This window comes from Dermacentor albipictus, chromosome 3, assembly GCF_038994185.2.
Source record: "Dermacentor albipictus isolate Rhodes 1998 colony chromosome 3, USDA_Dalb.pri_finalv2, whole genome shotgun sequence".
In the NCBI taxonomy this organism is placed as follows: domain Eukaryota; kingdom Metazoa; phylum Arthropoda; class Arachnida; order Ixodida; family Ixodidae; genus Dermacentor; species Dermacentor albipictus.
Window position 1 is genome coordinate 63,329,843 of NC_091823.1, and position 17,150 is coordinate 63,346,992.

The 17,150-nt window shown below is 45.5% G+C and overlaps 1 protein-coding gene and 1 long non-coding RNA gene across 2 annotated transcripts in view; one reads left to right on the top strand and one right to left on the bottom strand.

Annotated features, from left to right (window-relative positions):
* LOC135898819 (cell adhesion molecule Dscam1-like) overlaps positions 1-17,150 on the top strand; it is a 125,099-nt gene that overhangs the window by 97,353 nt on the left and 10,596 nt on the right. Inside the window, exons 11-18 of the mRNA XM_070536446.1 lie at positions 1,394-1,684; positions 2,324-2,443; positions 3,493-3,672; positions 5,123-5,270; positions 5,833-5,981; positions 6,695-6,826; positions 8,155-8,325; positions 15,730-15,800. Coding sequence (XP_070392547.1) covers positions 1,394-1,684; positions 2,324-2,443; positions 3,493-3,672; positions 5,123-5,270; positions 5,833-5,981; positions 6,695-6,826; positions 8,155-8,325; positions 15,730-15,800 — 1,262 coding nt within the window. The remainder of the gene's footprint in view (positions 1-1,393; positions 1,685-2,323; positions 2,444-3,492; positions 3,673-5,122; positions 5,271-5,832; positions 5,982-6,694; positions 6,827-8,154; positions 8,326-15,729; positions 15,801-17,150) is intronic.
* LOC135898799 (uncharacterized) lies at positions 9,165-13,962 on the bottom strand. Its single transcript, XR_010563413.1, has 2 exons — positions 13,714-13,962; positions 9,165-11,964 (listed from the first exon to the last, which is right to left on the bottom strand). It is a non-coding gene; the product is annotated as an uncharacterized lncRNA (long non-coding RNA).

Below are 17,150 nucleotides of genomic sequence, written 5' to 3' on the forward strand. Positions count from 1 at the left end.
TGAACTGCAGTCTTGCAAAGAGAGAGAAAAAGAGAGAGAAAAAGCATACAAAAACTCGTCTATATACTTAAAATCACAGTTCTACTAAGCTAATGATTAAATTTTACGTCTCTTCTCACTTCATTTTGGTCCTTGGATGAAAAGTGACATATTTCTGCAAATTGAGGATAGCCCAATACTCAGCTTTATTGACACTCAGGGCTACTAAAAGCAAGGGAGTCATACTAAATTGGCCTCGATTTGTTGCATTTTTAAATGTTTTGGTGCTTGTCGTTGAAAGATTTCCTTTCTTGTCAGCCACTTTGGGGTATGCTGCCTGCTGCACACGCGCTAAACAAGTTTGATGAAGTTTTCCGAACACGTCGGCGTTAACAAGTTACGTTCCGAAGCAGAAGCAAGGCTGTTTGCTCATTTTTGTTTCAAGTATTTAAAGTTGAAGAACAACCAAGGAGAAATGTTCCTGAGCACATCATTTTCGAATCACTCGTTATAAATCTGAGAGCGACTATGGCCAAATAATGTTGTTTTCTTTTCTTTTCTTGGGCTCTCCGAAGCTTCTTTCAGAAGCTCCTCAGAAAGTTGCCAAGCACGGAGTCTGGCGTAGCGTAAAATGAATTTTGGATGACTGTGCCTTCGCGAAGTTTGTCACCCATCGCTTGTATTAAGGCGAATCGATAACAGTGCCTTTTTGAGATGGATTATAGGTATGCTTTACAACTCCTTTGTATAATCAATATAGAATACAAGCATTTTCCGTCGCCCGCAAGGGGCATATGAACTGTTAAATTGCGTTCCTAAATTATGAATTTTTTGTAAAGAGTGAAATATGTTTCCGCATGGACAGCTTCCAGTCAAGAAATTGAGAAATTGCATAGATTGGATAGTTGTGAGCTCTGTGTACAGCGATCCGAAGATTGTGCGCGAAAACAGGACCCTTTTCGTATAGAAAAGCGTGTATATAAAGCAGGCATCCATTTCATTTCTCATTGTTAACCCTTGTTGTGTTCGATGGTGATTGCTACTTGTATAGCGAGATCGGTGAAGCGGTTGTTTTCTTCCTAAAGGAGGTTGGGCATATATTGTCTGGCACGCATTAACCAACGAAATTTCAGTCTATGATCAAAACAACTTGTTCCGCTTACCATAAGACGACGCAGACATTTGTTTTGTCTTAGTTGGTTGTATAATTCTACGTTTACTACACGCAGTTCCTTACTTGAGTTTTAATTTTCTGTGTACGCTTCTCACTCTAGAAAAAGTTTTGTCCTGACTTTTTTGCTCGGGAAGTCTTACATTCTTTTTTGGTCTGCATTCTGCTGCGTTCCCATCTTGCACGGAGTCGCAATGAGAATCGCCTGCATCTTGATACTTCTGCGTGTGCCTGTCGCTGCAGCTCCCCCCGTGTTGAGCCCTTTCAACTTTCCCAACGACCTCACGGAGGGCAAGCGGGCCGGTGCCGCCTGCATCGTGTCCGACGGGGACCCGCCCATCTCCATCGGATGGCTCAAAGACGGCCGGCCTCTGGACGAGACGGCGCTTGGCGCGACCGTGTCCCGAACCAATGACTACACGTCGTTCCTGTCCATCACCGCTGTTCGCCAGGAGATGCACTCGGGCCTCTACACTTGCGTCGCCTCCAATCCGGCCGCATCAGCCAATCGCAGTGCAACGATGGTCGTTCGAGGTATAACCTTGCTGCATTGTTCTACCGTAAATATGCACCGACAAAAAAGAAAAAAAAAACAAGATTGAGAACCTCGCAGCGGATTCGCGGTAGCTTGCAAAATCATTAATCAAAGGGGGTCGAAGCTGTGACATTTTCCAATCAAAGGGGATCAGGCGTTGCACGCCGGGTTTTCTATTTCATTCTCGCGACACGCGCTATTTGCGTGATGTCTCCTCCGCCGCCGCTGTGTACTCTCAGCTGTCGCGAACTTAAGCATTCGCTATTTTGTAATGCACTTTTTTATTGGCAGTATCGGCTTGCAAACTGACCAACCGTACCGCGCTATGTAAACCTTTGAAGTCTGATCACCTACCCTGTGCGACAAAGCCAAATTGTGCGAAGGGAAACACATTTTATCAACCTCGCGCGGTCACGTCCGCCCTAGGATAACCCACCCGTACTGATTGTACCTGATGCAAAAAGAAAAAAAAATCCACGGAACGTGCATTTAATGCCAAGGTAAAATTCAAGTCGAGTAAATACCGCTTATTGCGTAAAAATTGTGGTGCCTGCACCCCTGTTTGAGCAGTGTCGCCACTTTCCTGACGACTGATATTTAGAATCCAGTCAATGCGCAACTCAAGTTCTGTTCTGTAGTGGGGCCCCGGTGGCGTCATCGGCCAGAGGACAAGGCGGCGACCATGGGCCAGCCAATGTCGTTCGACTGCCAGGCGGACGGGTTTCCCGTGCCCGTAATACGCTGGAAGAAGGAGCGCTGTGAGTGTCCCAGAGAAAAGCTTTTTGTTATCTACGAGCGTAACCAAAAAAAAGAAGTGTCTTATGCGCTCTGTCTCAGGCACAGTAATCAACTTTATTGAGACAGAAACATTTTTGCTTCACAATGAGGAAACACTGACATGCGAGAGGAGTTCTCGACTGCCCGCGTAATTGAGTAGCTCCACCGTGCTTCCAACGATGCAACATCCGAAGCTTATTGCGTGTCATAAACTCCCACAAAGATGGCCATATAGATGCACAGTTATGAGAATACACTTCAGACCTTACGTCATTATTAAGGCAGCTCCATTGCGAGCACCTACCCCAATCTGATCTCCTAATTTGAGTGCGAGTGTTTTGGCCTCCAAATTACTTGTTCACGGCTTTTTTTTTTTAGCAGGGTGTAAATAAGGGCAATGTAATAGGATACATGTATTGCGTAGGGCAGATAACCGGTGGACCATTAGAGTTACAGAATAGGTGCCAAGGGAAGGGAAGCGCACTCCAGGACGGCAGAAGATTAGGTGGAGTGCTAAAATTGGGAGATTTGCAGGTGAAAGTTGTACTCAGCTAGCGCAAGACAGGGGTAATTGGAGATGTCAGAGAGAGACGGTCGCCATGCACTCTACATAAATATAGGCCGATGATGATGGATCGGAGTTTGCGGCCTTTCTTTTTCTAGTACTCGGCGTTTTCTATCGGTAAATATTTCGACCAAAAATGCGGTTTCTGTAGGTGGGTATATGTTTGCTGGTCCTATACCAAGAGGTGAAAACTTACTGTTTATTTCTTTTATGGAATATTGCTCTCCCCGTGTTCACACGTTCTTTTTTTCTTTTTTCAGTGAATAACTTCCGAAATTTTCTGCGCGAATAGGTGCTGTATAACTGCGAACACCTTGCGCCTGATTGCTGCTGTGACATACAATACACAATGTATTAACGTACAGCTGTTATTTATCCAGCGTAAAGACTAATGACGTCTCCAGTGGAGCACCGTGTTTGTCTATCTATCTTCCTTTTCGTTCCTTTGCTCCCGGCCGAGGCCAGTGTCGGAGGACGGCGGCCGCCAGTTTGCGACGATCACCAGCAGCGCCCGCGTTCGGGTGCTGGAGAATGGCTCGCTCGCCATCAACGACGTCGAACGTTCGGACGCCGGCCGCTACCTGTGCCAGTCGCAGAACGGGGTGGGACCGGGCGTGTCGACCGTCGTCAAGCTCGACGTCCACGGTGCGTACGAAATGGCCTGCTCTAGAGTATTCCATTTTGAAGCGACCACGTCCAGATCAACCATGAGCGAAACACGGAAGTCTCTATCAAGAGCCACCGTTTCGACAAAGGCACTTCGTATGGGTACTTAGGAAGACAGATCCTCTTGTCCAGATGGTGACTGTGGGCTTCTGTTACTCGCCCACTGCTGATCGGTCATACTCGGTGGCATTTAGCTATACTCGGTGACCAGTTATTCTAGGAGTGCGGTAGAGACCATTCGAATGTATAAGTACCCATAACGAGCTCTCCTCCGACGTGGCGTCACGGGAATGAGCGAACGCATTTAGTTGGCCCATTTTTACAAATTCTCTTCGAGTTCGCAGTGGTGTATTTGTAACTGCGTTGTTAGGTTGTTGCCGACTGTTGTTTCCACCTTCCTGCGACCTCTTTGTCTCATTTGGTAACCGCGATGAGAATAATGTAATGATTCTATTTCTAAGCTATTCCTTTTTGCATTGCGTCAGTGGTCCGAGCGATTCTACGCTTACGTTATCAACAAGATCGGTTGGTCGTGAATGGCGGATGATCACAAGAAAAAGATATCAAATAAAACGAATCAATGAATTATAACGGCCCAAGAGCGTTTCATGCGTGGCTGCAGTGGCTGATGATGATAATGAACTTGAAGACCATGGCACGTGTGTGTGTCTGGGGGGAGGTGGGGTGACCTCCCCACTTAGGGGCACTGCTCAAGAATCGGGAGGATTTCAGAAACGTCTTACAAGTACGAATTTGGAAATGCGTAGTTATGATTCGAAACGAAGTATGTACAAAATTTGTTATCAGCCATTCGCAACTCGCTAAGGATCTTCTCGTTGAGGTCGTGAACAGAATGGGCATAGCACATTCGAGGGGTTGGTAGACATTAGGCAAGAACGCTTTACTTTGTTTATTCAACCATTATATCGGATATTGCGAAGATTCGAACTCTCATTTTACAGGCTGCTTTGACTTCATCACGAGTCATGCATGGCACATGGCAGGGTCCGAAAATAATTTCCAGGCCCACGTTTTTCTCTCTTATTTAAGTGAGCCGCAAATATTTGTGCAAATGTGTGTAAATTTGTGGAGTGTGAATAGCATACTAATGCCGTCAGGTAGGCGCAGTGGTCACGTCTCATTGCTTCGTCGCGTCTCATGTTTCACTTCTCCTATTCTTCGCTGATTTCAACGCCTGCTCCTTTCCCCTTACACATGTGTTACTCTTACCATTTAGTCGAAAGGTAGCGCAGAGACTGCGTGCTATTGCACTGCCATCGTTGGTGCCATATTTATAGAAATTTCACAATGACGCCTCGCCCTGACTATTCTTAGGTTGAATTAGTGTTGCTTTATCGACAAGACGCGACCGAAATGTTTAGTAGTCTCATGCAGTCGTGGAGATGATGCATCTCATTGTGTACCGCAGCGGCGGCACACTTTGCCGAGAAGTTCAGGGCGGTCACGGTGCGGCGTGGAGATGCGGCAAGTCTGGAGTGCAGGGCTCATGGCGACCCGTCCATCAGTCTCAGCTGGACCAGGGACGGCCGCCGTTTCGACGCAGCCCAGGAGCCCAGGTGACGTGAGAGTGACTTTACGGAGTCGCTTCGGTTGAACCTTAAACTTCCCTTTGCAGGTCGGCAACGCAAACGCACGCAAAGTGGAGTCAAACCTGCCTCCTCGTCCATGTACACGCTAGAACGAGTTCTGCTGCGTCATCGCACATCCGTGTTTCCAAGTCACGATACCACGAATTCTAATGAAAACACTAAATTTTGAAGACGTTCCCGCGGGAAGCTTGTTTTATACATATACTAAATGTCCGTATTCATTTTATAGATATTCTTGCTTTACTTACCACGAGCCAGGCCTCTCCATTCTCTAGACGGTGCTGGAAACTGCGCTTGCGATGCGATTCGTTTGCTTGCGTTGTCTTTCTTAGACAAGCATTGCAGTGTGTGTGTGCGCGTGTGTGTTTAAGCAAATGTAATTTATAAGTAGCTGCTAACTTTTCTTGATGTACGAAACAGATTAGAATCCCTAATTGGTAATGAAATTCCTAAGCAGGATTTCGGTTCAACACCGTAAGTAAGCTCGGTGGAGTTTCAGTTGCAGTGTTCGACAAACGTTTGGCCACAGGTACGCGATCGAGGGGAACACCGGCAGCTCCTGGGCGGAGTCCGTGCTGCGCATCACCGGCGCCGACCGCCGGGACTCTTCGCTCTTTATGTGCCGCGCGGAGAACGCTTATGGTGCGGACGATGCCAGCTTCCGGCTCATCGTACAAGGTGCGTGCGTACCTGATACTCCTGCGCACAAGCGGCCGGCACTTTCTTTTCAGTCTCGTCTTACAGCTAGTGAAATATAGTGAAGCGCACGGATCCGCAACGACCCACGATGTGTTTAGTGGGGATGAATTGATCAAGCCAAGTTACGAGGAAAGCGTCTGGCGGTGTAGGAATGTGGCATTCCTCATGCGTCGTGCGTCTTGTCGCAAAGGGCATTGCTCCGCGCGAGTAACTCGAACTTCTCTGTCTGTGCAAGCGTTATTAGCGCTCGTGGTTTAAAAGCTTAGGAAATGGTCTAACCACGGAGGGATTCGTGGTTCGGTACTGTCTCTTAAAAAAAAATTGTTTTGTCTTTATACTCGTCTCGTGCAGCTGACGCACTTTTTGCTGCTTCTTGCACGTTCGTGGAAAGAAGGATTGCCCACTAGGACGGATGACGACTTTTACTTTCAAAAGGAAACTTTCGTTTGCATTTCATGCAATAATACGCTCTCGACATGAAGTTTCCTTTTCTTCCTTCGTGAGCTTATGCTCTCCGTCATCCTCCATAGAGCGTGAAATGCTCGTGAAGTGCATTTGTTCTATAGGAAATTTCATGTAGGTGGTAGAGATGTCCTAGGTAAGTTTTCTGCTTCTTGCTCTACTCTTCATTCGCTTTCTCTTGCTTCATCTGAATCGGTGAGATCAATTGCGTTTGTGCTTCCGGTGCGCAGAACCCCCGGATAAGGTCGAGGGTCTCGAGCCCACGCACATATCGAGCCGAACAGTGACTCTGGCCTGGTCGGCTCCATACTCTGGCAACAGCCCGGTGTTAAAGTACCTGCTTGAACACAGGACATTATCTGGTGAGACCACGCACTGCCACATAGAACGACCGTGCGCCTTGCACCAAACATTCTGGCTTGCTTCATGTATTCAAGAGTATTTAGTCACATACTTCAAGGGGCTGAGGCGCGGTGTGGGCACATTGCAACCGTCACTGTGTGTGTGTGTGTGTGTGTGTGTGTGTGTGTGTGTGTGTGTGTGTGTGTGTGTGTGTGTGTGTGTCTGTGCGTGCGTGCGTGTGTGTGCGTGCGTGCATGCCTGCGTGCGTGCGTGCGTGCGTGCGTGCGTGTGTGTGTGCGTGTGTGTGTGTGTGTGTGTGTGTGTGTGTGTGTGTGTGTGTGTGTGTGTGTGTGTGTGTGTGTGTGTGTGTGTGTGTGTGTGTGTGTGTGTGTGTGTGTGTGTGTGTGTGTTTCAAACTACCGCGCGCGCGCGCGGAAGCCAGAAAGTTGGAGGAAGTTTTGTGAAAGAGAGCTGCGCAGTTTAGATGGATTCATAAATGTTATTCGGACGCCATAAAACGTCTCGTCGAGCACTAGATATTACAGTGTGTAAACTAGAGAAAGTAAAGATTAGCCACCAATGATGTGCCTTTCATTATTTATATAAACAATAATTATTCAATTTGATTATTTACTGCTCTCGTAGATAAGGATCTAGCTTTGGGCCTTGCAGAAAGCTTGGTCAGAGATGACATCTGCGACACAAGAAATGCAGGATTTCCTTGCTTCGGTGGGACGCCGTTATACATTATAATAGCAGAGTCGGGCACAAGTTTGCACATAGGACTTTATGTTGTTGCTGTTGCAGTAATATAACGCGTCGAGGCCCTGTCAGTAAGGTGCAGCCTTCGTAAGGTTACACGAAAGATCGCCGATTGTTGTCTGTATGTATTAGGGGTAACAAACGGAAGCTATATCGTGGTGTACTGAAGCCGTCCATTTCACATAGTAACAATGCAAACAAGACAGGCAGACTGAGACAAAGTGATCAATGGTGGTTGAATAAAAGGTGTCTCTGACGCTAACGTTTGATGTCCCTTGTTCATGTTCATGCACTGGTGATATCACGCAACAATGTGTTTCCTAAATTTTGTGCCGGCGTTAGTTACCTTAAAGTTTATTATTTCATCATGATCAGGTTATACGCGGCCATCAGTAGCTAGCAGGCACGCCGACCTGCAATTAATATTCAGCGGTAACGGATATTGGTCCACATGTGAAATGTGGCAAAACAGCATTCAGCAAATGTGGAAAAGAAAGTAGCAACAAAATGCGTGTTCTTTGCGGGAGTCTTTGATAACGTGGTGTCTTACTAAATCTGCTCTTTCCTTTTCATTTTCTTGCTTCAGGAACTTGGGAGCGCGAAACAGACGTCTCTACCACGCACCCAACCGAGGCGCTATCGCATGTCGTGGACGGGTTGCAACCCTCCACCAACTACGAATTCAGAATCCGAGCTGGCAATGTCCTCGGACTGGGCGACTTCAGCGATCCTATCATAGTCACCACCAAGCAAGAAGGTATTAGCCCAATTGTACTGCAGCATTTAAACAACTATTTAAACAGCGCAGGCAACGGCACACGAGGGAAGGAAAAATTTTAAAAGCATGTAAACTTTTTCGTGCACACGTTGTAAGTATTCCTTAGCCAGCGCCTGTAGGTTCCTTCCATAATTGTTTTTATGGGCTGAGCCTTTACAGTGGCAATATGCCGAAAGGAACACTTATCCTGATATGTATAGAGCTTCTCACAGTTCATAATGCAGAAAAATGACTTTGCTGTTACGACACCAATTAAGACCTCATAGAAAGAAACCTACGATATTTGTTTATGTTGCAATGCTGACATTACCCGTACAAAAAAAATTATTGAGAAGGCATTGAAACATTGTTGGTCAATGTTGAGTTTTTTATTGAGGAATTATTGAGAGTATGTTGGAGAATTGTTGGGTTGACCGTTGAGCACTCTTGAATATTGGCCACTGAAATCGAATTGAAACACCATTGGGTACCTCAATGTTGAATAATTGTTAAGTTACCATTGAAAGTCCATTGTGCTTAAACGGCCCGTTGTGTTCGTTTTGTTGAATGGTTGTTGAGTTACCATTGATTCTGCGTTGAACTAACGTTGTGGTAGTTCTGTTGACCTGTTGTTGAGTTATTATTGCCACAGCATTGAAAAGCATATCGTGGCACAGTTGAGATGCCATTGAGATTTCAGAAGTCGCCATTGAAATATGATTGACGTTTCGTTGGGCTAGTGTATTTTTATTCATATATTGAAATTACTTCGCTGTTCACACTTGCATGCCCCGGTGCCTGTTCATAACTTTCCCAAACACAAACAAAATCAAAGGAGAGACTGATCAAAGTACCTTTATTTACACTAAAGATGCGTGCACGTGAAACATTATTACATACATAAGTCACCACTACATCGAACCTGGAGACACAGGCTACAGTACCTACAGCACTCTAGCAGTGTAAATACATCTGAAAATACCTATACATATGAATCCAATCAAAACGATCATTGTGCTCTTCACTTTCGACATGTTTATGACTAGAAGGCAAAGCGACTCAAAAGGCAGGGCTTAAGCATACCCTTGTAACAACCAACTTGGAACACATGAACACTTGGAACTGCTTGCACGTGAACACACAAAAGACATCTGAATATGTTACATTAAAATGTTGCGTACACTAACACGTCACAGGAAGAGCTACGGCTGACTGTGAGAAGGCAAAATAACCAACTTGAAACAAATGACTTCACGTAAATATATACAACCTTTAGCACACGTCTTTCACCGCGATTAAAATTTAATGAAGTACCAAAGTAGACTTGCCTGAGCTTTGTCTTCGAGATACATATATGTTCATGTTGCCCAATTATTTTATAAAATAACATCACTCAACTTAGCTATTATTTGGCGAGACATCATTTAGAAAGTTGTCGGGCATGATGAACACCTGAATCGTGTTTCTGACAAGCCAGGATTGCTTTCTTCAGAAATAAACTTGTGAAGCTTTTGTGTAATGAAAGCAGCTTATCTCCCTGGCGCAAGTCAAGAACAAACAGTACACCATTTGATTATGTTAATTTGGGGTACAGAGGGGTTCGTTAGTGGCATTTCCTCAATTTAGTGAGCTCATTTTCAGGTAATCTTTCTGGACTTGCACATAGCTAATTAAAGCACTTTTTGGGGCCTTTTTTCCTATACCCAGCAACTAAGTCAGTCAATAAAGAGATAAGGGAAGGCTAATACCTTGAACGATAAGAGAAAAAATAATTATTTAGCACAGAAAATTGGTAGTAACACATGGCTAACACAATTCCAAACAGCCAAATAAATCGTCACCTGCACTTTCAGTATCAAGCACCCCAGAAATAGTCATACAGTATGAGAAAAGGTTCCAATGACTCGACAGCCAGATTGCTGAGACAGTGAAAAACGCAAATAAATGCATATACGAAACACCAATTACCTCAATTTTGCAGATGAAATGTTATTAAAATAGCACCAGAATTCTGCTGCATAAAATACATAAAGGTTGCATAAAAACTGGGACAAAGCAGTAACTGAAAGACAGAGGGAGCTACTGCACCCATGTTGAAAAAGATTGCAAGGAAAATGATATATATGCATATTTAAGTTTACAATTTTCGCTCCAACATATAGAAAAAGAACGCATGCACTTAGAGCATAAAAAGGTTCATGTGCCTGGAGAATGCAGCGCAGTACAAAGAAGCGTCATGAGAACCGAAAAGTAGATCTTACTATGAATGCTTGCAACCTACAATCAGGCATGTGCCATGTCATGCCTTGAATGGACGAAATTAATAAATCTTACACACAAAGGAAGTTACCATCACTCGTATTGGCTTCCTCAGGGGACTCCTTGAAATTGAACTAGAAAAATGTACTCAGTGTCAAAAACAAAGAGAAAATAAGACCCTATAGCGTTCTTCCTGAAATAAACAGCGCAAATAACTTCATGTATCAATTCTATGGACACTTCGACAATTCGGTGTACATTTATATTTCACAACCACCCAAACAGAGACGAGAAGGATGAATTAAGGTACGAACACACATGAACGCTGACTCAAGTAGAAGTTTATTCGTGAAGACGAAGATTTTAAACACACTGGCCAACTTCACAAAGAAAAAGCCATGGATGCGCAGCATACACAGCCCGGCACAACAAAAAAGGACCGAAATACGTCCTGTAGAATAAACATGTGCGTCAAAATCTAACAAAAACATGAAAACTGAAAGGTTTCTCCTGTAAGCGATAGTAACGAGAAGTACTGTAGCAACTCTTTCCCACTAAGGGTCACAGAAATCTTGCTTATGAATATTTCTTCGTGATCAATAAATAATGCTTCCATAAGTCCTTTTGTGTTCTGGTCTTTGTGATGAAACAATCGTTCTTTCTGCTCTATACCGCAACACCAGAGGAGTTCCAGAAGCAATATTTATTGATCACAAACGAAACAATTGCATAACCAAGTTATCTGTTGCCCTTAATGGGAAAAAGTTGTTCTCAAAAGAGTATTTCCCGTTGGGTAATATCACTTATCGGACAAATCTTTCGCTTTTTCAATAGATTTCACCGATAGTTCTCGTTTTTCACGCACGTTTAACATGACATGTCTTTTTCATATTTTTTTTTCTTGTCGCACGTGGCTGTTTCTGCCACGCACGGATTTTTACCTTTGCCAAGTTGACCAGTGTGTTTAATACCTTTGTCATCAAAAGCAAACATTTAGTAGAGCTTGCGCTCGTGTGTGCTCCTACCTATTTCGTCGTCCGCCTCTGTTCGTGCTGCTGTTTACAGTAGCCGCGTATCACTTGGTTAGGCTGGTAAACATTCTCACAAACGAAAGTAAATGCCTCCCCTCAAAAGGTAGCCCATCCTTTACTACTAAACGCCAGAGCAAATCGAAAGTAAGCCTTCACAGCGTCCATGCGGCAGCTAGTACACCACAGAGCAACACAAAAAATAGTTGAAAATCCCACTTGATGGAGAGTGGCAACAGAGATGCGAGCTTGCTAGTGAATCAGCCACATATCAACGGGTGTCTCTTGCACGACGCCAAGGTGCTTTTGGCGTAGAACACGTTAGCATCTGGGAATTTACTGCATACGTAACCTGTGAGAAGGAAATGTGGACAGAAAATGAGATTGCGCGGATTAAGAATCTGCCACACACTGCACATAACTACGCACGAAATAGAAGTACACACTATACTGGCAAGTAAAAATTTGCGACTCTTTACGAGTGCCGTCGAGAAAAGGAAGGAATGGGTTGCTACGGTAAATGTTAGCTAAAACACGCACAGCGATGTTTCACAGCGGGGAAAATATTCCCGGCTCTCTCGCAGAACCAAAGACCACGCGACAGTGCATAGCCCATACCAAACAGATATCGAATCTTTGGGCAGAAGTCCAGTAGAAGGAATGAGCTAAACACACGCCGAGAGCGATGCGAGCGTGAGCGTGCCTGTACGAGTGAGAACATGTACCGCTTCTTTGAAGCTAGCCGCTCCGGCGTGGCTCCGATCATCCTGCGCGATTTGTGTGCTGAACGTCGCGTACACGCCCTTGCGTTGCGCGGTAGCGTCCGCGCAGTGAGCTAGCTTCACGCACGCGTCATTCTTCACCGCGCAAACGGTGCTCGAGTGCGACGCTTAGCTCGAGGCGACAACGCGCCGATTGGCGCTCCTTTCGCTTCTGGAAACAACGCATATTCGGATCGGTCCAACTCAGAGGCAGCAGAGAACGGTGGCATGTTTCGGTTATCGCTTATTAAAATTGTACAGTACGCCTTCAATGGCAAACCGCCGCGCTAGATGAAGATGCTTACTGCGGTAGTTTTGGCGGTGATAGACGATAAGGTGAGCCCGTCAGCGGCTGTGTTCTTTGACCACGTCACCACACCTCTGTTCATTTGCGCCGTGTATCCGTGTACAGTCACCGCGCGGAAGCTGTGACTAATCGGTTGGCCGTTCTCCGAAAATCCCAGAGAGGCGAAATATATTTCGCGGTGCGCCGCATCATTAGCCGTAACCTAAATCGAGGCGCGCTTAACCGCTACGGCACAAAAGGTGATCACACTAACCGTGTGGTATACGATGAGCCACTACGGAAAAAACTAATTCTGATGTTCCACGTGCCAAACCAACGATCTGATTATGAGGCACGTCGTAGTTGGGGACTCCGTATTAATTTTGACTTTGTGGAAATTTTTACGTGCATACAATTCACAATTCACGAGCGTTTTTGCATTCCGCTCCTTTAAAATGCGGCCACTGCAGGGATCGTATCCACGACCTCCAGCCCCAAATTGCTACGGAGGCCGCCATAGTTACGAAATGCGTAAGCGTGAAGTGCAACACTGCCTTCCGGTACGAGTGTCGTACAAGCGTAGCACAGCTGCACACCTGCTGCGCGATTATTTGTCGCGGTTCTCCTAAACTCGTAGTGCCTGCCTAAATACCTTGAAAGGCAGCGCGCCTCTCACGTATCGGAACGCGATAACAAGCGCTTAGACGGCATACGTGAGCCCCCATGAAAAATGACGGGGTCACTGTACAAAATTATCACTGCGCAGAGAAGCCGATCCTTATGTTCCAATTGTGTTCTCTCATACAAATGAAGGAAACGTTATTAGACAGGAACAAATGAAGCAATGCAATTTTACGCACATGTGGCGCCGCTGCCTCTTCGCCTACCATTGTTTCAAACGAAGTGACGGCGGCAGCGAGAGTTGGTATCGCGTGCATTTTCTCCGGGGCATGCGGTTTGCTTCAAGAAAGTGAACGGTGTGCTTAACATGTCACGCTCGTCAATGTCAAAATAGAAAAGAAGGCTACGTGCCCAAGAAAACGAAATTACTTACCTATCTTCAGAAGTGCGGCTGCGACCGTTTCGGGGTGCCTTCTCTCCAACAGGCATCATGGCCTCTGCCGCGCAACTCGTCAAAACCGTCAGGCTCGCACATCAGTAGAAGACTAGTTGTTGGGTGAGCCAACCACTTCACCGGATAAACTTCCCACTTATCGTCGTTAAAGCATTTCACTAAAATGTGCGTCATGATGTCCGAAAAGAAAATACTTTCATCAAGAAGCACGAGGCGTGAAACACGGCACAACTGCAACCGAATAACTGATTCCGAAAGCCGTTCATAGCTTCACGTGGTTTCACTATCGTATTCAGTTATAAAAACCTTTGAAACACAAAATAACGGCACTTAAGAACGACTAATTATTTAGCAATAATTTTTCATCAACTAACCTTTATAAATTTTAAGAACTACCTAATTAATAGCGTAAAGAACAAATACTACAACCAAAAAATGCGACTACGAAACTAGCGGTAACCGTGTGGACTGTTGCAAAAGCGTGCGCAAAACGAAGCTCGGTTGCGCCCGCTTGCGCGCACACATACACACCCGAACGCCACCTTAACGTTTGTCGCGCCACCTAGAAATAAAAATTACTACTAGTTTTGCTAATGTTACAAAAATAAACCTTCTAAAATAGTTTGTAGCGCTTTTGCAGATGACAAAGTGACAAGTAAGGTACAATAAGAGTCCGTTACCTGTATTTCTTTCATTTCCCTTTGGTGTTTTTCACTGAACATACGAGACCTGCAGGCTTGGAGCACGAAAGGACGACAGTTCGGCGAGGCTCAAATAAATCGCGTGCTTCTTGCAAGGCGAGAAACGGGAGCAGCCGCAGATACAGCGATTAGCTGTGGTACTGTTGCGGCTGTTGCTGAATCTGAAGCTCTTTGAAGTCAATGGTTATAGCGGCTGCGCGCTGCGATATCAAAGCGCGTTCATTCTTTGATCTCTAGTACCACGGACATTGGACAAAAAACTATATTTGCTTTACGGACAGAGGGTACGTCGCAGGAAATTCGAAGACCTCACCCGTGTATGTTTGTAGCGTGTGCGCGCTTGCATCCTACGGTTCCCACAGTGCGTCCGCTGCTCGAAGGTAGCGTCGTCGCCTGTCGGCACCTGTGTTATCGCCGGCCGCGCTGCCGCCGTGTCTACTTTTTGGGGAACTCCACATACGCGTAGTCACCGTGTTTGCAAGTGAATTTCGCATTCTTCTGCTCCCCGAAACGTGCTCATTTCGGATCGTACCAATGGTTAGGTCATCTAGTGTATGTTAAAACGACGATGGCATTTGTACACCGGCGAAGAAATAAATCGTTATGAACTTGGGCGGTCATGAATCTAGTCTAACGTTGCAGTTTTTACGTAGCGAAAATGGCTACGAAAGTGGGGCGGTCCCGGAGATTGGCGCTTCAAGGCGCCAGCTGTAGCGACAGCACCAGGAAGTGGCACGCGGCGCACACGCCAAGCATTTCAGAGCTTACTGGCTTTCGAAAGAGAGGAGTATGCGCGCGCTCGTGGCCTATTGGTTAGAGTACCGGGCTCGACGGCCGACGTTCGATTCCACCTCATCGGTCACACATAATTTTCTATTAATGAAAGCGAGGCGAAAGAAGAACCTACCTGCCGCAAAGTGACAGGAATGAGGTTGGAACGCATCGCAAAACATGTTTGGAATGTCTTCATATGCGAGTCCTAATTATTGTATACTGGACTCAACTGCTACACAACAAAAGAACAACTAGAAAAATCAACACAAATTACCCAATAAATTTTTTATTGAGAACACTCAATGGTAATATTGTTGTGCAAGGATTGAGTGAACTCAATTGCTCTTGAAAATTTGTTGAAGTCCGTTGTTTCAACAATTCCCCAACAATGTATCAATGGTTAATCAACACTCATTTTTGTACGGGTACCTAGCCATTAGAAATTACCATGGAATGTACGCGAGTTCACGTTTATCATTATGCAACCCTCTCTTTTTCCTTTTTTTTTTTCACGTCACAGCTCCAGGCGGCATTCCACAAGACATCAAAGTGACACCAGCTGGCTCTCGCAGCCTGCACGTGACGTGGAAGGTGACAACTCACTATTTGGTGCCCCAGTGCAATGTGACTCGACAGTAGCACGCCGATGTAGAACTGCAGCCTAAATTCTGCGAGAAACTGGCACAAAATGTGAGCAGGAAGCAAGAAACATTGTGGGCTTAGTTATCTATGACTAACTCGATTACTTCAAATAGAGTCACATAAGAACATAAATTAATCGCAGCTTTTGTAAACTCACTGGCTAATGTATGTTAGGCAAACTACATGCTGCTTTACCGCTGCTCGTATAGTTTATGTCAAAACAACCCCTAGAATTCAAACGCGTCACTGGAATGGTCCAGGTACATCTGCTAGCTGTTATTGCAATTTTGTTGTAACGTGCCGCTTCTTATTAGCTCAATGTACCATTGCGCTTCTACATGGGTGTAATAATAATAATATTTGGGGTTTTACGTGCCAAAACCACTTTCTGATTATGAGGCACGCCGTAGTGGAGGACTCCGGAAATTTTGACCACCTGGGGTTCTTTAACGTGCACCTAAATCTAAGCACACGGGTGTTTTCGCATTTCGCCCCCATCGAAATGCGGCCGCCGTGGCCGGGATTCGATCCCGCGACCTCGTGCTCAGCAGCCCAACACCATAGCCACTGAGCAACCACGGCGGGTAACATGGGTGTCATACAGAAAATTGTCTGGTAAGAAAAGAGACTTTGTGGTTCATATGTACACGAGATTTGGTGTTTTCAATTGAAGCAGCCGGGACAAATACAAATTCTAGGCGATGGAAGACTTCAGGTCACAAACAATTAGCGCACAACATGGACAAATGTGACTGTGCCCGGTATGAAGCAACTATATTGTAGGCGCTCTCGTTCTCTGTCATTTGCGACGAACTTCCCTTTCAATGTCCAACTAGTACTCGCGTCACATACGTAGGACAGTATCCACAGTTATCCCGCTCACCTAAAGTGCTGTGTGATCGTATAATGCCGATCGATACAACAGCGACTTGGCTGACACGTCACTCAAAGCCCATCACTTGCTTTGGAATGTTACGCCACGCCAACAAATCTACCTATTTATTTCATTTTCCCCTTTCTTTTTGAGTATTCTGACGCTACAGGGCAAGAGCGCGGTGACAGGGCTCTCAAAGAGCGATAGGAACTGTTCTAACGCTACCAATGACGGATGTGCGCCCGTGAAATGAAATGAAACCAGTAGAATCTCTGGAGGTTTGCAACACAAATAACTTATAGGGAACCGGTGTGTTGATCTGCGTAGCCGGCTGTGCATATTGTCTACTAAGAGCACTGTTCTAGAACAATGCAGCTACAAATGCGCATTTTGCTACTGCATTCCGTAATTAGATCCGGCGCAGT